This window comes from Anser anser (genome assembly GCF_964211835.1).
Source record: "Anser anser genome assembly, chromosome: 25".
In the NCBI taxonomy this organism is placed as follows: Eukaryota; Metazoa; Chordata; class Aves; order Anseriformes; family Anatidae; genus Anser; species Anser anser.
The window spans coordinates 575645-596567 of NC_139746.1; the positions used below are offsets into that span (position 1 = coordinate 575645).

Genomic DNA, 20923 nt, shown 5'->3' on the forward strand with positions numbered 1-20923 from the left:
CTTTTAGGAACAAAATTTATTCCAATTTCAAACAGAGAATTTATTTCAGGAGAAAGATATGAAAATCAATTTCCATCAGATATTTCTGTAGTAAGGGTTGGTGCCCAGCAGTCAGAGTTGGATCATTCCAAGAAACAATCACACTCCTAGACTGGAATGAGACAGTTCGGAGCCTGAATAGAACCTGACACTGGGCATCATATTCAGAAACTCCTTTACCCTACCCTCTTCCCTTCCCCCACCCCAACACGCACAACAATACATGCATTGCAAATGACAAGGTTTAAAAACAGCATTTTATATAGTATCTTTTTAAATAGGATAATGTTTAAATTGTCTTAAATCAGGATCCTATAATATACAAGTATAACCAAATAATTTCCACCACATTGGCACTTGTAAAGAGTCTCTGGCACTACTAAAGAAGGGGCATTGGCACAAACCATACTTTTTTTAAAAAAAAAAAAAGAAAAAAAAAGGGTGCTGCATAACACACTTTATCTCTGCTGGACTCTAACAACCCGGGTTCTGTACAGTACAATACAATGGTCAGCACACTCTGGAAGGTTTTTTTTTTTTCTTCTTCTGTGTGCGTGAGAGTGTGTTGTGTTTGTTTTTTAAAAAAACAATAAAACACATGAAGAAAAACCATAGTTGAACGCAAGGCCAACATTGCTAGGAAGCAACAACAACAGACCAAAGAATCCAGCTCCAGGAAAAGGGGACACGGGCAGGATGGGCTGGAGCGATCTGACACGCCAAAGCAGGAACAAACTGCTGGCTCACCAGGTAGCCGATCCACACAGAACGGTGCAAAGAAATGGGATGGTCCTCTCCTCACTGACTTCAAGTTTCACACTGGTTCAAAGTACATTGGTTTCTTCAGCAGAACAAAAAATAAAAAGTGCACAAGGAGCAGAGGTTAGCCAAGAGACCACTTCCTCAGACTCAGATTCTAGATTCCCTAAAAGAATCCAATGCCACCTCTTGTCTGAGGTCAATCCGTTACCTTGACCCATGGAAAGTTCTGACTGGCCTCACTTTCCAAAAAGATGGTATAGGCAAATTGGTTTAAGGTTTGGCACTTTCACTAGGGCAGGCATTTGCCAAAGGGCCAGCCAACAGAGATGTGAACCAGTTCTGCAGGAATGCTTCACTGGCCAAGCCGGAGGCACACAAGCTACTACTTGCTAGAAGCACGTGCCAGCACTGGCATCTCCTCACACACAGCACAGACCACAGACAACTCCGTATTACGTGTGCAAGTCTGACCCATTCCTCCCCTAATCCAAAGCAAGGTTTCGGGAACTCAGGAGTCAGCCATCACACGACATTCGTCCTTCCCCTTTGCAGTAATCATCATCACACCAGGCCAGTTACCGGGCCAACAGCTACACCAAGCACCCAGTCAGCAAGGTACAGCACACGCCTAAATCTTGTGCTGACAGCCTCCCGCAGTTCTCTGCCACATTGCAGATCCACTCTGCAAGAGACAGAGAAGCAAAGATCCCTCCCCCTCTGCCAGGGCAACAGCTCTTAAAGGAGAGCACACAAAACCAAAAAAAGTTTCTGATTCAAGTGGGAAGTACCACCATCATTCATCTTGGAAAATATTTCTGGCAAGTTATTTCCAAGAGCCTCTATTTCTCAGTGCCAGGCCCGTTGCTGGCAACAGTTGTAGTGTGAACCATTTACATGAGGATCAAGGAAGCAGAAGAGGCTGATGCTGCCATCTGCTTCAGATGAACAGCATCTAGAATACACGTAGATGACTATAAACTCCTCTTTATAGGACAGTCTCTACAAAATGGACCATTTTGGCATAAAGACAAAAAAATGCAATAAAATTGATGCAAAACTGTCTGACACACGGGAATCCCTTTCATTTCTCCCAAATGTTAAATGGAGTCCAGAGCATGGTTAGTCTAAAGAGGTGCTGTATTCCCCTCAGCATCACCACTCTGCCAGACTGGCTCTTCAATTGTTGGTCCCATGGCTGCTGTTCCAACTTAAGCTCTCTGATCGCACTTGGCAGAGCTTGCTTTCTTCTGTAGTGCTCTGAGACATGCAGAGGCTTCCCTCAGCTATTCTGGACAAGAAGGGCCTAAAACCAGAATTACTCAAAATAACATCCCTCCAGATTTTAGTGTTCTAGATCAAAGCATCTTAAGGATCTTGGACAGTAAAGATCTACTCTTACACGATGTGCAAAACACTGATGTAGTGCTCTGTCTACAAAAGAGACAAAATATCAACAGCCCCCTTCAACAGTGCAGTTCAATTTAATCTTTATCTACCGGCAGCCTACTAACCTTCAAGGGGACAAACTGGTTGATCCAGAGAATTTGGACCCAATGCTACTTTCTGGAATTGAAGTAGAAGCATCAGTGATAGCTAAAACACACATGTCCAGAGGCGGGTCAGATCTGTTTCCTACTCACTCCTTGTCTCGCCTCTGCAGTTGTCATCCAGGCCAGTGTTATTCATCACGTTTCTCCACTTGCCTTGGTGCCTGGGAAAAGCTGTCTAATGCGCAAAGGCTCCACATCCTCCTGCTTAGTGGATGGAGTTTTATTTGGCATCTAGAATCCAGAATTACTTCCACCCTACCTTCCACTCGCACCAGCAAACCCTGCTGGCTCTGCCTCTACTCTCCAGCTAAACGAAAGTGCAACCACAGTAGGGCTTTCTGGATTCCATAGCAGCCACATGCTCCAGCCACGACTATGGTAACTTGATTATCACATGCACCCTGGAGCAAATATGTGTGCAAGTCCTCCAGAGAGGATCCATACTTCTCTGAAGAGAAACACAGCAGCATGTGCCTCGGGGGAATGCATAAACAGGAAAGCGAAAGTCGCCACTCCCTCCAAGAGCTATCCACAATCTTTTTAAGTAAGAACTCTACCTGTGTCCTGAAGTCTGTGACCCACCAGCTCTGGTCCTTCCTAAAAATCTGCAAGCTGGACAGGACTGAGGAGTTCTTACAAAGCCATTCGACACACTAGCACTAAATGCAATAAACAAGGCTTGTTTGCTACTAGCAGCAAGAAGAAAACTAGAGGGTGGCACAAGACTAAGATTTTCAATCCAGCCAAAATCTGATGTTTAATTGCCACTATTACTCAGTGTGCTTTTGACATTTGCTGCATAGAGAAGTTGCTCACTTGATGTCGTGTACTCTACTCAACAGAATGGAGAGTTACTCTCCGCAAACTGAGCCTCGTGTGTGCGCACATGCACTTGTGGTGTGGGGGGAGGAATGTGTGTATGTGCGTGAAAAAATAAAATAAAATAAAATAAAAGAACAATTACAGTCAGGCACTTCCCCAGGCTCAGCAGCTATTGCTCCAAGAGCGTCCATCATTTGTAGTCCATGAGCAAAATACAGCAACATGTAGCAAACTACGTATAGAACAACAATAATTTAAAAAAAAAAATCACAGTCTCCATACCTTTTATAATTGAAGAAAAATAGCTCAGAACTAGAACATATAAAGAATGGAAAAGTGATGGCTTTTTTTTGTTGTTTTGCCTTTTTTTTTTTTTTGCACAACAGTTGGAGAACAATTGTTCTTCCCCAACATTTCATCACAGTGAACCATGGAGCGTGTCCTGGGGAAGGGAAGGGAAAGGATGGGAGGGAAGCAAGCAGGATTAGCAAATTACACCAGAGGCACCCTATAGCACAAGGCAAAGGGACCAGTAGCAATCCACACTCCCACAGTCCAGTGAATTCACAATCTTGGCTGGAAAGTTATTTTTTCTACATATACCACGGGAATGAAAAGGAAAAAAAGTGGCTAAGCAACAAAGGAAAGCTTGAGATGAGACTGCCTTAGCTGTTTGGCAAAAATTAAGAAGTGAGCAAGGTGCTGAAGAAATGAGGCATATCCCCGTTAACTGTGAAATAAAAGCAATTTGTTAAAAGTATGAAATCAACTACTCTGTGGACAGAGACATGAGACTCCAGGATAACACTGAGCACTTGCCACTCCACAGATCAGACAATTTGCAATCATTACATCATCAAAAATTAAAACTTTTTTCCTGTCATGTTTAAAATTTCTTTTTTTTTTTTTTCCCTGTCTTTTCTTCACAATGAATCCTCTCTAGGGGCCAAGAACAGAGCAGGTCAAACCAGGTTGTATTCCTTCAGGTTGAGCTGTAGGATGGTGTCCTTGACAGCTGCAAAGACGAAACGGATGTTTTCTGTGTCTGTGGCACATGTGAAGTGAGAATAGATGATTTTATCGCTGTCTGGATTTAAATCCACAAACATCTTGAGAATGAACTCACGGGCTGCCTGTGCATCCCTCTGAGGGCCTGCAGCAAACAAAGAACAGTTAACAGAGTTGTGCTAAGCACATCCTCTGGTGTGAACCACCAGAATAACTACTAGTACACTTTTTCTTATGGGTTCCATGGCTATAAAGAAGAAATTAAGATCACTTATTGCATAAAAGTCCTAGAACCTGAAATATTTTATGCTCTTCACTTACCTAGACCAAAACCTACGAAAGGCATTTTTCCGACATTGAGAGTTTTGACAGACACCAATGCGTTATTTCAGACTGCACTTTGAAATACAGAATTTGGTATAACCCTGTCCATGCTGCTTTCACTAGATAACAGAGACAGATACTTGATATATGTAACCCAATTACCTCCTCTGGTGTTAGGATCTATATTTCTCCTTAATATATAAATGGATCTTATGCTCTGAAGGACACAACTGTATGTTAGGTAAACAAAGGTCATCTTCAGCCGACTCTGTAGTCTGGCTGGTCAACTGAAAGGAGGTAAAAAGTGGAAATTCTTGTCACTATTTAATTCATATTGCTGACAGTTCCTCAGAAAAGTCACCTCTTCTGAGTCACTATACTGATATTCCTTTCACAGTGTTCTCACATTCTCCATGGCAAGGACCATTTCGTGAGAGGTGATCTGATGGGCTACCTCCCACTCATGAGCCATGCAGCATTCCTGGAACAGCTACAGCAATTACTGGGATGAAAAAGGTGAAAGTATATGGTATTTCCCAATGTTGCTCTCTTGTCTTCAGCTGTTAAATTATACTAGAAATATGCACTACTGGACCAACAGCCATACACAGACTGTGTAAAAAAGGCATGTTTTCCACCACTGATGATTTCAGAGTGCCTGTGTTCTCAGACAGCAGGGGGCATGAGACTGCAGAAGTGGGAGAACAACTGATAAGAAGCAATTGCATTTGTCATTTAAAGGAAGCAAGCTGTTTGCAAAATGGCAATTCTTCCTTCACCATTTTAAGAAGTACGTAACAACAGAGTTAATACATGACAGCATGGAAAGAAGCGTGTTGCCCGACCTCATTCTCCGCTACGTTCATTTATTTTCAACCCTGCACAGATGTACTACCAGCTGACTTTGAATGCACTCAAGGGTAGAGCTGGAAACGTCATTTTGGCTAAGGAATTTTGTTTCAGATGGGAATTTCTGTTTCATGTAGATATTGTTTTTCTACAGCTGCAGACAGCCCCCTATTAAGAATAGAATGCTACCTGAGACTTTTCAGCACCAACATGTGAACAGCTATTTGACCAGTCAGGTTCTCAAAACAAGGACTCAAATTGCCTCTTGACTAGAGGGTTAAGATGCCCAGTATGCCAGTGAATTATCACGTTTATAAAATAGGTTATATGCACAAGCATCCAGGTAGTCAAGTTCCATCATTTAACACTTTAAAGCACATATTAATGGAAAATAATTTTTAATTCATCATCTAGGAGAGGTTCATTAGATCAGATCTCTGTTATCTACGTATGATCAGGACATTTTTGTGACATCTGCTCATTGTTGTAGGTATTCCTTTTGAAATTAGGAGTTTTTCCCCATCTCTAGATCTGAGTTTCCTTTAAAAAAAAAAAAAAATCCAACCAAACCACCCCCACTCCTCCTTCTAAATTTAGTGTTCCTCCTTAAAAGCCACTCACCATCAAACTCTGGGAAATAGTCAACAAGATGGGAATACAGGATCTTGTCTTCCAACAGATCCTTCTTGTTCAGGAAGAGGATAACAGATGAGTTTTGGAACCAGGGATAAGTGATAATGGTTCGAAAGAGAGCTTTACTCTCTTCCATCCGGTTCTGAAATAAGAAAGAGCAAGCAGTTTTCACAGATGAGGATCAAGATGCCTTTCTGCTATTTGCACGCGTAGACAGATCTGCATTGATCTAGCATCTCAGATACTGTACACAGAATACTTTGGTCCCAAGTAAATTCTGGATCAAACTGAGCAGGTAAACAGAGAGCAAATGCAATATCTAATGGATTCAAGTTTCGTTTAATTGGCAAGCCGTTAATATTAATGGACTTTTACAAATCATTTTACACTTTGTGCAGTCACGTGAGAGGACTGGCCACGATAGTTTGTGAGCTACTACCTGTTTTATCTAGTAGAAAAGAATAACTACATTCACCTTATGGAATTTTTGTTAATCTCTTAGCAGGCATAAAACTCAGTATTGCATCTTCCAAGAGACCAGTCACTATCTAATAAGACAGCAGCCACAGCACAAAGTAATTCAGGTGAGGAAAAGAGGAAAGCAGGAACGGGTAATTTTATGAGCATCCGTTCACATAGCACAGTACCTTCCAAGACACACAGGACTCCGCAATCACAGAGTATTTCTGTATCATTTGAGAAGTACAGATAATTTGAAGGTACTATGCATTCTCTGCCCTCAGGGACATCATCATCCATTGAGGCTCATGTTCTCTTCGCAATAGGAAGAACTGAAGGTCAAAACCAACAATTCTTGCTAATCCAGCACTTTGGTACTGACCTCCAAGGCGGCAGAAAGCCCTCCTTTCCCACCACCCTCCTGGCGGGCTCCCACTCTTTGGCTTACCTCATTATCAGACTCCACCAGAACTTGGTCATATTCACTAAGTGCTACTAAAAACATGATGGAAGTCACATTTTCAAAGCAATGGATCCACTTCCTTCGTTCTGATCTTTGACCTCCAACATCCACCATTCTAAGGAAGAGGAATACATACAGTGTCACTGAAGTAGCTGCAATTCTCTATCTGAATGCAGAGGACCAGCATACAATGAGAACAAATGCCACTCTTTACCGTTCAAGATAACCTGGCACAGGGATGTAATAACACACACTTGCTAACATAGCCATGAAGTTTACAAAATATACTGTTCCAGAAATATGTCCATCTCTTCAATTTGATATAATAACGTAATATCATATTCAAATGCCAAATATCAGCATTACCATTTGCGTTGCACTCTACTCTGGTTTGTTAAATAGCAGTCTTGGATCTGAAAAGACAAATCCTTCAAAACTCTGGTCTGTCAAATTAGCAAATTATTTTTTTTCTATTAAAGCATCTGCTTGTCTCAGAATTTCTCACAGAGCATACTTCAGTAACGCAACTTTTCTTAGAATGTGCTAACAGTTACACACCTCAGCTTCTCAGTTCTAAGTACCACCTGGACAGTATGCTAAAGTTATTTTGAAACCTTTTACCTATTTCATAGGTCAGCAAACCGAAACAGAGAAAGTAACTTTTTGTAAATCTGTAATTGAATGGATTAAGGGACAGGATGAAGGCTTCTTTATTCCTCCCTTGTATTATCCCTACTGTGGAAGACAAAGGAAGGGAGTAGTAGAGAAGCAGGAAAATATTGCTTTGCAATAGAAAAGCATGTCATTGTGCCCTTGTATACCATGCTCACTTCCTGGCTTAAGGCTCCAAATAACCATATATTGCTGCAGCAGCATAGGCAGCAAGTTTTGGTGCCCTATTCCGAGGGCACTGAAAACCATCTCTGAAGGCTGATACCAGGCATCACATACAAGAGAGTTTGCACAAAAAGCAGTCTCTACTTGAAAGAGAAATAAACAATCAAAGTTGCTTGAGCAAAGCATTTTGAGTCAAGCACCACCAAGAGCAAGCTCACCACCACCACCCCGGCCACTCGCTGGCTTAAGCTACCGACAGTTCTCTCAGCTGCCTTACAAGGCACCACTTCAGCCTCAGGTTCCAGCAAGGTAATCCTTCCCAGGAAGGACACCGATTCCTGATAAATGGTTAGTTGCGCTCTAAAAAGTCACCTTCTGTTTTGTGGTAAGGAAAAGCTCCAAGCCGAAACATCATCTTAAGCTAAAATAAATGCTAACGCCGTCCCCCTCAGCAGGTACTTCACAACGTCAGAGCACATACATTCACTCAAGCCTCTCAACTCTGCATCGGGACACTCTAAAGCAATCCAGAACTCATCTTTCCTGAAACTACATCATTCCTCTCACTTCAGTGTAACACGAATACACCTTCCGTACCTGAAGATAATATTCTCTAGGTCAAAGGGGTATTCTATGATACCGGTTGTAGGAACTCTAACGCGTAGCACATCTTGCTGAGTTGGTAGATATCCTGGAGTAGCGATACGATCCACATCACTAAGATAGCTAAAGGAAGCAGAATTTAAAAAAAAAAAAAGGGAAAAAAAGAAAAACTACCTTAGGTTGCAGCACAAATACACAGATTTAAACACTGTTACATTAAGTCTTTGCCTAGCACAACAGAAAGTCACTTGAGCCATTTCCAAAATGCAATGTGAAAAAAAAAACAAAATATATCTTTGAGGAACAGTAATTCACCTGCCGTCCCTTTTGGAGGATAAACAGGTACATTAAGAACAACTTTATCAACTCTGTGTAGGTGTGTTGAAAACAATCTTTACTACAGAAAAGGTTTAAGTACAGTGGATGCTTATGTTTCAGAATCAAATTTCACCTAAGGCTTTCTGTTATTGAAGAATTTATGTTACAAGGCACAGGTAGAATCTTACAGATCTCTCTATACCTAGATTTTCTCAATAACAAACCCACAAGTTACAACACTTCTGCTGCCTATGAGCCAGGGGCTACATAGATGGCATGAGGTAGGGATTCTAGCCTCACGTGTACCTAGAAGCAGATGTGCAAACAACTGCCTTTATCACCCACCAGAACACCTCAAACCCATGTGAGAAGTAGCTAGTGCTAAAGAATTTCCAGATCTAAACCTGTCCCCAAATAAGCATAGCCTCCCCCATCTCCTGCAAAGCTCTTCGCCTTTCTGGAGCCAGATTCAAACAAGTTAGTTACCTGTTACCACTGTTCTTTCGTCATAACTTTTCCTAAGGATACTTCTGGCTGATAGAGGCCAACTGCTTCTATCACACGCTTATGATTTTTATCCCAATATATGTAGCCAGCAGAGACCATGCACCTTGTTTAAAACACACAGCAAGACTAATATGCCTCAATGAAAAAGTACTATGTATTTTAAAGCAACCATGTCATGGAATACGCTGCAGCGTTCTCATCCTCTGAAACAAACTCTAGACTTCAAAATAAAAAAATTGGATAGTTTTTATTTGTTATAGCATTGCTAGCATCTACCAGTACCCACCAGTGGTTAAGTACTTACTATTTAGCTGAGTCAGAAAGCTGATATTCTCTTCTCCTGTCATAACACTCTTGTATTCCAGGGTCATTCCACAATGTTTTAATTGCACTTACGTAGGGCTGCTCAAATGTCATGACCTTTTCTACATCCACTTCCCTGATCAGGACTGCATTGGCCTGAAGATTGAAAATCAAAAACCAAAGCAAAAGAACTCTCAGATGAACTAAGTCCCTGTATTACGACTTCAAGGATCCACTCACTGGCTGCAAAGACCAGAGGAACAATGGTAAACTATACAAGGTAAACAATACATCTGAGACATCACAGCTCCAGTTTTCCTAGAATTGATATTAAATGGAGAAATTAGACTTTAATATGGTTGGGGGGCGGGGGGGGGGGGTGGTATTTGTCTTTATAGCAGATGTCAGCAAAGTTCCACCAAAGAATCACAGGCTCCTTCATAGAATAAACTGCAAAATGGCAGCAGGCTTCACCTACCAAGACGGTGCACACCATTAGATCTCTGTGTTTTGAAACAGCTTCCAAGGCAGAACATCCACTGCAAAAAAACCCCTGACTGTCCAACTTCTGAGGAGGCTAAACTACATTTGGACAACAGGCTGTTATCCTGCGTTTCTTATTATTTTTTTGAATGCATTTGAATAGAAACAGAGGCATTGTTTTAGCATACTTCAGCCACAGTCCCTTTTGAGAGAGAAAATAAAAACGGCCACACTACAATCTATAAGCAAAGGAAGGACTACAATCATCACAGCTGCTGTGCCATCCGTGGAGTTACTATCCATGCAAGGTTGCTTTCTGAAATCTTTGGTACACTTGCAAGAGGAAAGGGCTTCTGCCTATACTAGACAAAATAAAAAACAAAGCCAAGTTCTGCACTTATCATAAGTGAAAGGTGACAGACTATAGCTATCGGAGTGCCTCTGCCATGCCTCAGGGAAAGCACAAGTAAGGCAAGCTTCCTTGCACCCTGCCTACTCTCAGCACTTAATTCTGCAGAGCCTCTCTAAAGGCAGGAAAGGTTTTCAGACTTGAGGACTCCTGGTGTGACGCCCAGTCCCTGTGAACAGTTAATAAAAATCAGCTCCACGTTGCTGTGTGACAGAACAGATAAAACATGATTCCACTTAAAAATATTAGGACATAAAGCATTAAAGAAACAAACCACCAAAAACCTAATCTTTTTGTGCACCCTCAACACCCCCCTGCAAATAACTAAAATAATTTAGACCAGATTTAGCTGAAAAAATTATCCCTGGACCCTAGAAGGGCAAGCCAAACCACAGAAATGTGATTCAAGCTGAAGCTGAGACCAAAACTCCTCAAGAAAGTTAGCACCTTTGGTCAACGCTTATCAGAAAAACTGATAGCTTGCAGTAACAGCGATAACTTAAAATGAAGGTGTCTTTCGGGTCCAGCATATATTGTTACCTTCCAGTTCAGGTGCAACCAGCAGTTCACGTAGTGAAAACCCAGCACATCTACAAATACTGAATCCTTGAAATAAGTAAATAGAGCCCATCTTCCTACCTCACGTCCCAGTTCCTTGCTCCCACCACCCACTACGTGCAAACCATCCTGAGAACAACTTAATTCGGACAATGATTCTTTCCTCCAGGCAGAAAGTTGCTTTATCCCTCAACCCAACCTAGTAAATGGAGTCAGATATCAACAAAATATCATAAAAAGCTGTCCTTCAGCACACACAGCAAAAAAAAAGGAGGGAAGAATTCAGGGAGGTTGAGACTGCAGTGCAGAAGGGCACAAACAAACAGGAACTTACACGTCAAAACCCAGAATTCCCACTATCTAAAAACACGTGCAAAAACCGTGAGAAACTTACCTTGTTCTGTTCATATTTGTACAGAATCTTCAGGGTTTCCATGGCCCTGATCATGGACTGCATGGCAGTGAAGATGTTTTGATATACCAGCTTGGTAAAACCCTTTTTGTCCTCTTCAGAGTAGCCTGAGCCATGAATTATACGCATTTGCTTAATGAACGTGCTTTTTCCGCTCTCCCCAGTGCCTACAGAACGCAAGAGAGAGAATTAATAGCCGTTGCAAGCAAGGTTTGCTACAGAAGACAGCACGCTTACATCCCATCACACCTCAAAGCCCCTACTGCTGTACCTGAGCGCTCACTGCCCATCCAGGCACTTTTCTAGGGACTTTCGGAGCACCAAAAGACATCCTGGATGTCCCTGCTCGTCCCTACTACGAACCTAGGAGCACGGAAGGCAGACGTCTCGTCCTTTACGGCAGCCTCCAAAAGCACCTCAGGTACTTATTCCAAATCTCACGTTACAGCCACTCCCCCAGGGCCTGCGTCAGGAGGCCCGTGCCCGTCACACCTGACCTGTTCCCAGATACCAGCAAGATGCTGCAGCCCCAGATGCGCTCCCAAGCTGGGAAATGCCGGGCTGGCAGCAACCGGCCCGGGGGAAGCGTCTTTGCGTGGCAGGGAGCACGCTGCCTTTCACTGCTGTTTGGCTCCTGCTGCTCTTCGCCATACGGATCACACACCGTTTTGCGGGAAGGAACTGAACACAACAGGAAAGTCAACTCCAAAGGAGAAGAGAACCGAAGAAGTGACTTGCTTGCCCGACTGACATGAAAAATCCAGTCAACGCATCTGCCAAGTAGCTCGCACTACCGTGCAATGAAACATAGCGTTTGCTCTTCAGGACAGAAACAATAACCCTCCCCAGGGCAAGACAGAAAGCCGGGGGCAATATTCTGCCACCGAAACCTCCGAGGCCGCTTGCAGCCTTTGAGCATTGCAGAGTTAAGAGCAGCGACTGAGAGAACAAGGAAGGATGCTGCTTGCAGCTGCCCTGCCCGGAGTCGCCGGCGGACCGCCCGGTGTGGCCGCAGGCTTCTCGCCGGCGTTTCACGCCCTGGAAGAGCTGGGCCAGGAGAGCAGGTGGAGGGCAGGGCGGGCACCAGTGCCAGCCCCTGCCGCGCCTGCTTCCTGCAGCCCGCCGGGCAGGTCCCCCCGCTCCTGCGGGCACAGCCCCAGAGGAGCCTCGTTTAACTTCTGAAGGCCGACAGCTCGTAGGAACAGCAGGAACTTTACGACGTGGTACGTGTAAGGGGAAGCGCCATCGCAGGAAGGGATCGTGCCCTCATACCGGCTCGCTACGTCCCCACCTCAGCTGGCGTTACGGGCAGCGCCTGCGGCTTGCACTAAACACAGCACCCAGCGCTTCTGGGCAGGGGCGCGCGGCCTCGTCCCAGGTGCCACTGGAGTCCTGCACACCTCAAGCAACGCCACTGGCGCGTCTGCTGAGAGCTTTGTTCAGTCTCGCACAGTTTTCTATTGCTACGCAGCGCCTGTAACTCAAGAGACAGCTGAGCGGGTCACCGGGAAGGAGAACTAGCGCCTGCCCCCAGGAAGGGACAGGCCCTTTCGATCTCCAGGTACAAACCCCCGGCAGAGCCCGGCGCTTCCCACAAGAGCCACCAGGCACTCGCCTCACACGAGGGCACCGAGCGGGCGGCCAGGACCTCGCGCAGCAGCACGCAGTCACTACTCACAAGTGCGTCCTCAGTTACTCACATTTATAGTGCCGGGCTAAAAGGCAAACAAATAAATATGCTCAAATAAAAGCAGCCAGCACACAAATAGAAGCAGCATGTTTAAAATAAACTCTCCCCATCTCCAAGAACTGACAGATTTTTTGTCAGCCTAGTTAATAAATAATAATAAATAATGTTAATTTCTAACACTGTTAGCACACAGCAAACCGTCTCCATCTCAGACAGAAAGCTACACCACAAAGGGGGAAAAACTGGAAACTGAAATCTTCTGTGGTTAAGTACACTGTGGTGAGAAATACTTCCTTGTCTTTTACCGCAACGACCAAAACAGAGAAAAGAGAAAAGTGGTGCCTCAAAGCGCTCTGATAATGAAAACATAAAACAAACCTCAGTGCTAGTCATTTACCGGGCTTCAGCGCTTGAAAGCCCAAATGCAGATTCATCCTGTCACTCCATCATCATCCGTATTAATACTATCACTATTTTGTTTTATTTTTTTTAAAAGGTGAGTCCTGTTTTTGTCTAGACCTTGAACAATACCAAACGGCACTACACCACGTTATAAGCTCCAATGAGCGTGGCCTCCCGCATTTATGAGCGCAATAACCTTATTTTTTTTTGTATGACAATGGGGAGACAAGGAGATCATTTGAACTCACCATTTCTTGTGTCAACATGCGAAACCATCAGAGTTTCCCATAAATTACTAATGCTCCCCAGTACCTGTCAGACACCTGTAAATACATTTATTCAGCCAACGGTATCCCAGGCTTAATTGCAAGCAAATCCAGGGTAATTTTATATAAAGTATCCTTCCCCCTTGCCAACGCGGTAAAAAGACCAATGATTACCCTATACCAGAGGCCAAGGTACAATACCTTGAATTCAAATTTCTTATTACTGGGTTCATCACTGAACAGCAGCGTTATTCTTCACTGCAAGTTTCTGTTTTAGGCTTCAGACTGTAACTAGGTGTAGAAGGAAAAATTAACGAGGCTTCTACAATGCAGGAACTCCCTCCATGCACACATCTCTTTTCACAGTTTGGAGTTATTTGGAAAAGCCCTCTCACAGATACAATCGCTAATATTTGTGAATGGAAGAACTCCACGTAATAACGAGACGGAAAAAATCCACAAATCCCTGCAAGCAGCAGTTACATCGAGGAGACAGACCACCCATCACCTGCCACAACTTCAGGTGAGCAACGTGCAATGCTGCATCCAGCGAAGAGCATCCAGCAAACACAAAGAAAGGCTTGTCTTCCCAATCACTTCCTAAAACTAGGAACATCGGTATCTCATGTAGGTTTTATCTTATTTGTGTTTGGTTTTTGTAAATCTAATACTGAATTTTACTTAACTGCATCTTCCAGGAAAAAAAAAAAAAAAGGTTTCTTGAGCAACTTTAATTTCTTCTCTGAAGTGAGATCTTTAGATCCAGTGGGATCTTCTTAACCCAGATGAAGCCTATGGCTCCAACCTATTTTGAAACAACTGCTTCTTTGGGATTGCTCTAAGGAAACATGAGAGCAGGAGACCTGTTGCCTAGCTTGCAAGAAGCCTTGCAGAAACGGACATAGCATCTTCAAAGACCACAAACTTCAAGCCCCTGGTTTTTACCTTTCACCTAAAGAACAGCAACATACTAACTGTCAGGGTTATCTTCATACCTCGTGAGGCTCCAATTCATGGTACGAAGGAAAGTCCTGGCTTTCACATTACAATTATCACCATGCAACATGTCAGGATTCGAGATATCCAAAGGACTGGGCAGGCAAGGCCTCACTTCACTTACGTGGAATTTTACATCTGCTTTTCCACAAGAATCAACTCAATTCCTCACCTGTGCCTCACGGGCTCGCTCACTGACTACAGCCCAGAAGCAAATAAACTCAGTCCGTCAGACCTGCCTCACGTCTCAGAGACGAGGCGGTATTTAGCCAGAAGGCAGGATTCAAACACGAGCAGCGATAAGTCGCGGTACCCGTGAAAAACTGTTACTTGAGTTTAATTTGAGTGCTACGCGGACGGGAACATCGCACTCACTACTGAAGAAAGCCATACGTGCCTGGAACCTCAGCTGGCTGTCCTTGCCGCCGGTTACCTGTCCCCACAGACCCGACCCAGACCCCGACTAGCCATCCGCCCACCCGCCCCGCCGCAGAACACCGCTTCCATCCGACGCCGGCACGCCTGCCGCTTCCTCGCGGGGCGCAGCACCCGCCCGCGCTCACCGCTTCGTCCCTCGCCAGCCCCCGGTGCCCACGGGCCCCGCCGAGGCAGCACGGGGAGCCGCGGGCCCGTTTCTCCCCAGCCGCCCGCTCGAGGCCCCGGCCCGGCCGCCGCCGCCCGGAGCGCCGACCCCGGCGGCGGCGCCACGAGGGCCGGGCCGCTCGAGGCCGCGCTCCCTCGAGGGCGGCCCCCACGTGCACGCACCTGCCCGCGGCGCGGCGCGGCCTCCCCGGCGGCTGCCGCCCGCCTCGAAGCCGCCGCCGGCGGGGAGCGAGCGGATCGCGCCGGGCGGCCAAAGGGCAGCCGGCGGCCGCGGCCAAAAGCCGCCCCGGGCGCCGGGCGGGGACGGCCGCCGGCTGCCGCCGCTCCCCGCCACGCCCGCGCCGCCGCCCGGAGCTGTCAAGCGGCGGCGCCGCCGCCCGGGCCCCGCGGTGGCGGCCGAGCGCGGAGGCCCCGCGGGCCGGGCCGGGCCCCGCCGCTCCTCACCCAGCAGCAGCAGCTTCAGCTCGCGGCGCGCGTCGCGCTTGTCCCTCCGCAGCTGCTTCTCGATCTCGGCGTTGATGCGCTTCGACTCCTTCACCTCGTCGCTCAGGCAACAGGCCATCATGGACTCCAGAGTCATGGTCCCGCCGCCGCCGGGACGCCCCCGCCCGGCGCCCACCGCCGCCCTCCGCGCGGCCGGGACCCCGGCCCGGCCCCACCGCCCCCTGCCCGCCCCCTCCCTCCGCGGCGCCCGCCCGGCCCCGACCCGGCCCCGGCCCCTGCGGCCGGGCCTAGCAGCGCCGCCGCCGCCCCGCCTCGGCGCGCTGCCCTCGCCCGGCCGCGCCGCCCGCCCGCCGCTCCCTCCCCGCGCGGCCCCGCCGAGCCAGCGACGAGCCGGCGCAACCCAACCCGCTGCCGCCGAAAACAAGCGCTGACTGACAGCCGCCCGCGCCAATGGGAGCGGCGGCGCGCGGCGGGGCGGGGCCGGCGCGGCCGGGGGGCGGGGCTCCGCTGCGACCGGAGCGCAAGCTTGGTTGGCCGCGAGGGGGGCGGGCCCCGCGCCGCGCGATCCCAGGGCGGGGCGGGGCCGCGGGGCATTGTGGGGCGGCGGCGGACCGGGCGGCCATGGCGGGGCGGGCCCGGGTGGCGCTGGGCCGCCGCGGCCTGCGGGGCCCCGACCCGGAGCCTGCGCCACTGAGGCCCTAGGGGCGGCCGGGCCCGGGGTCCCGCGGAAGTTCGCGGCCCGCTCGGGGCCCCCCGGGCCTTCCCCGGTCCCCAGCTGCCCTGTGCCAGGACCCGTGCCGTTGCCCCGCCCGCAGCAGGCGCATCCCTTCCGAGCCGCGGCCCGCTCTCCGGCCTCCTGCCGCCGGCGGAGCTCGTCCTGTTGAGCCGCCTTCCTCCCCCCGTACGTGGAGATCCTGTGCGGCCGCAGGCGTTGCCAGACCCCCCCTGCTGCGGCCTGTCCCGGCGGACGGGTGCCAGGGCTCCCGCTTCCACAGACCGCGGCTGGATTCGTCAGGGCCCCCCCACCCTGCCCCTGTCGACCTGAACGTGCTTTGCTGTCCTCCGCTCGCTTCAAACCTCTCTTCCAGGAAGAGTGGGGTAGGCAAAGCAAGGCCTCTGCATATTCCTCTTTACAAGGTGAACAGATGCACACCCAACTTCCCAAATAAGAAGTCTCTCTTACCACCTCTCTCCCTGCTAGTGTTGGTTTCTCTTGTCCCATCTGGTGTTGCTCTGTCTCAAGCTCAGCCTCCCCAGACCATCAGGTTACGCAGTCTTTCACTCTTTTTGCAGATGCTCCTGCTGGCGTTTCAGAGTATTTATGGACCCCCAGCTCCAACGCTGCCCGTCCTGTCTGTAGTGCGTTCGCACCTTCCCTGGGCTGCAGTCACTCATCTTTCTCAGTCAGCTCTGCCTGAAGGACTGCATGTAACCAGCTTTTTGCAGGACTAGGAGAGCGTGATACAGCTGTTACATATCTACCTGCCTGGTGTGTGCTGTGGCTTGCTAGTCCCCATCTCGTGGCAGTCTGGCTAAGGCACAAACACAATGTATTCATAGTCATCAGGTTCTGTTTTCCACCTGAATTCCACCTGGTCCTTTGATATCTTGGCCTCACATAAGAGAAGATTCTAACTTTTTTTTTTTTGCGTTCTCTTCATAGTTTGTCCTTTCACAGAATTGATGTTCGCCTCTTGTTCTTAAGATCTCTTACTTTTTCTTCCAGATACATATAGCAGATGAGAGACTGCTCAGTGAATGTTACTCCCTCGTTACTGATCTCTGGCGAAGGAGGTGAAGGTATTCTGCTTTGGCAGATGAATATTATTCTACAGACAGAGATGTTCTAGACATCCAGAATCCAAGTCACAGTGAGCTCCAGAGGCAGAAAGACTTAATTTTCTATATCCTCTCCAACTTTGCTCTCTGACTTCAGGCAAGTCACTTAACTGCTTTGCATGTCCTCAGGTTGTGAGTGCAAGATGGATAGTGTGTCTCAGGAGGTGCTGAAGTTACCTAGTGAGGATTCCTACGCTGCTTTGAACTGCAAGGTGCTATGTGCTAGAGGCTATTGTTTTGGTTATCTTCCCCTGAGCACAATCAAATCTAAAGGCCAAAAGATACTGAATAAGCTTTCACAGCCTGCCAAGAGAAAAAGAAAATTTGCATCCATCCTCTGAACCACTTGCTTGGTTCTCATGGACAGACATCCATTGTGATGAATCCTGCTCAAACCATCAATTTAAGAACGTCAGAAATGCTGGTCCTCAAGCAATGACAGTCTGCCCACTTCCTCCTTTTCCGCCTTAATGGAAAAGTTTCAGTGCTCAGGAACTCACCTAAAGAGCAGGAGACCTGGATTTTCCCTCAGCTTGGTCACCGCTGTACTGTGCAAGCCCCTACCCCCCAGACTCCATTTCCCTGCCCCACCTGCGTTGCTGTGTCTGTAGACTGGGCGTTCCTTTCACTACCTTTCTCTCCACTCACCCTTCCCTGCCTTCCCTGGCAGCCCAACACAACTGTTCTTGTCAGCAAATGTCAAAGGCTTCCAGGCATCCTCCCCAGGCCCCTGCTGCCGCACACCCTCCGGTAGTATTGGCTTCCGACCAGAAACGGCTTGTCTGAGCAGAGAAGTTCCTGCCAATCTGCCTAGTCCCGCCTCTATTTTCTAGCAGGCTAGCAAGGGCGTGGGATCCTCGTGTTTTTTGTGGCTTCATAAGTTCTACATGAATGACTTAATGAGCAGCATTTCCCAGGAAGATGATCCTGAACGTGTCAAGCTGTTTCAGAGCAGCTATCTTCATGACCCATATTTGCAGCAGTTAACATTAAGCACAGTGACAACCCCCAATTCATTTATAGAGAGGAAAGTCCCAGCCCTTATAATATCCTATAAAAAGGATATTCTGCCACTGGGCCCATCAGGATGTGAGCACACCTTGCTGTAAAGAATTGCAGACATCTCAAAGTCCCATTTTCTTTCTCCTTTCTGGCCTCATTTTTAGGTGCTTTTTAGTTCCATATGCTTGGAAGTGAGGGGAAGGGAGCAAGGACATCCCAGCTGCATTTTGCTGCAGCTGCTCAATCAACAACTTAATCGAGGAAAATTTTCATGGCTTAAGAAAACAGATTGCAACCAGACCATGAGAACTGCTCTCTCCTTAACGCAGGAACCAGGTGCTCTGAGCACAGAATCCCCAGCTTGGCCAGGCACATACTCACTCATAGGCACATGCCCCTTTCAGTGCATACTTTGCTGAATCAGTACCCTGATTACGTCTTCTGCTTTGCTATTATTTTATAAGTCGAATATTCGTTTCCTTTAGCTGTGGGGAAAAAGAAAAAAAAAAAAAAGGAAAAGAAAAAAGCAACCAACTAGTTGCTAAAAATCATCTCTCAGATGCGCTTTCAGCTCTCATCAGCGGCACAGACGTGGTGCAAGGTTACAGATCTCCCTGGGGCAACGTTTTCTGTTCGGGCAGATGAAGGTTTGTCTCCGAGGTGTTTGAAAAATGCAGCTGTGGGGTTTCAGTCCTCAGCCTCCTTCCAGCTGAGCCCCAGCCCCCCTCCCAAGCCACGGCGCGGCCGGTGCGTGGCAGTTGCCCCTTTGCGGGGAGCAGGCTGGGAGGGCGGGGGGTCGGCAGCTGGCACCGCCGGCACCTCCTCGTAGCTCCGGGCTGGAAAAGAAGGGCTCAGAACACACAGCAAGATCAAAACGGACAGAAACGAGGGAACGCGGCCAGGAGGAGAGGGGAGGGGGGAAGCGGGGAACGGCTGCAGCAGCGCGGAGGGGAGGCGCGGGCGGCCGGCGGGCCGCGCCGCAGAGCTGCTCCCGGGCGCCCCGAGCCCGGCGGCGGGGCCGCGGCGGAGCCCCCGGGGCCGCGCACCCGCGGCGGGGCGATGGGGGCCGAGGCCGGGGCCCCCCGAGGCCGGCGGCGGGCGGGGCCGGGCCCGCGGCGCCCGGCAGAGGGCAGCAGCGCCGCGCCAGGCCGCGGGCGGCCCGGGTGGGCCTGGGGCCGGCCGGGCCGCGGGGCCCGGGGGCGGGCGGGCAGCGCCGCGGGGCGGCCTCGGTGCGTGCCGGGCCCCGCGCGGGGCTGCGCGGCTCCCCTCAAAGGTGCGGGACCCAGGGCGGGAGGCGGTGCCCCCTCCTCTGCGGCCTGGGCGTCACGCTGCTCGGCGGCAGCCATTTAAATGGAAATGGCCTCAGGGCCCCTCCCGAGTGTGTCTGCTGCTCTGAGATCCGCACCCCTTCTTCTTCATCCTTTTCAAGGTTTCTTGCGCGCACCTGCAGCAGCAGCGGCTTCCTCACGCTGCCGGGGAAGGAGTGGCAGCAGCTAGACGCTGCCCTGACTGCTGGTGCTGAGTGTCCAGGACTGCCGGGATCGCTGCAGTGGCCTCTGGAATAGAGCGAGGAGAAGGGGCTGCAGCAGGCCTGAGACATGCCTTGTGCCACCAGCCAGCCCATGTTTTTTGGATAAAGCTGTAAATGTCGGGACTGTGACTGCCGCCCCAAGTTCTCCCCTTCACACAGAGGTTTCTTGACTGCTCCTTGTGCTTCCTCTCACCTGTCAGCCCCCGCTCTTCACACACCTAAAATCACGATGGCAGCACCAGCCTTACATTAGCCACGATCCGCTCCCATCAGCTCCTTCCCTGTGCTGCAGCTCCCAGATCTGAAAATACCCCCCCGGGAGGCCACAAGCTTAACAAATACCTGCGAAGTGCGCAAGGCCTCCTCCTAAAGCCTGGGCATGCTGAGCGTTACTGCCAAACAGGTGCCAAATGTTTCAGCCCCCCCCCCCCCCAATTATTTTTACAAGCTCTTGAGCTGTCTGTCACAGGAAGATGTCACAAGGAGACTGAAGTTCTCTGAAAGAGAGGGAAAGGTGCCCAGATCAAACACGCTGACAAATGCAGCCTGTGACAGCAATTGCTGGATTACAGTTTTTAAAACCTTATGTTTCGCATCTGGTTTATCGTGGCTGTTGTAGGTGGGCTCAATGCATGGTAAATCAGGATAACAAACCTACATTTACCATGATCCTTTCGTCTCCTAGTATTCCAAAGCACATCATTTAATTGCACTCAACCTGCACATAGATTTCATAAATAAAGGAATGATGAATTAGCACAGCTGCTGCAGCATTCACAGGAGTTACTAAGACACAATCTCCTTGTGCAAT

The 20923-nt window shown here is 48.6% G+C and overlaps 1 protein-coding gene and 1 long non-coding RNA gene across 2 annotated transcripts; one reads left to right on the top strand and one right to left on the bottom strand.

Annotated features, from left to right (window-relative positions):
* Window position 1: 1 nt before the first annotated feature.
* On the bottom strand, window positions 2–15962 carry GNA11 (G protein subunit alpha 11). Its single transcript, XM_083810935.1, has 7 exons — window positions 15741–15962; window positions 11322–11506; window positions 9479–9633; window positions 8344–8472; window positions 6895–7024; window positions 5976–6129; window positions 2–4326 (listed from the first exon to the last, which is right to left on the bottom strand). Exons 1-7 carry the CDS (start codon window positions 15874–15876, stop codon window positions 4136–4138), a joined length of 1080 nt encoding a protein of 359 aa, XP_083667061.1. The 5' UTR covers window positions 15877–15962; the 3' UTR covers window positions 2–4135.
* A 376-nt stretch (window positions 15963–16338) lies between these two features.
* On the top strand, window positions 16339–20500 carry LOC310886415. Its single transcript, XR_014575311.1, has 2 exons — window positions 16339–19228; window positions 20011–20500. It is a non-coding gene; the product is annotated as an uncharacterized lncRNA (long non-coding RNA).
* The last annotated feature ends 423 nt before the right edge of the window (window positions 20501–20923 follow it).

Excerpts from the sequence above, each read along its gene's own strand:
- GNA11 (XM_083810935.1), bottom strand. The coding sequence starts at position 15,876 with ATGACTCTGGAGTCCATGATGGCCTGTTGCCTGAGCGACGAGGTGAAG. Across the intron at positions 9,634-11,321 it reads ACAAATATGAACAGAACAAG|GCCAATGCAGTCCTGATCAG; the intron begins GTAAGTTTCTCA and ends TTCAATCTTCAG. Across the intron at positions 8,473-9,478 it reads CTTTCTGACTCAGCTAAATA|CTATCTTAGTGATGTGGATC; the intron begins GTAAGTACTTAA and ends TGCTTCCTTTAG.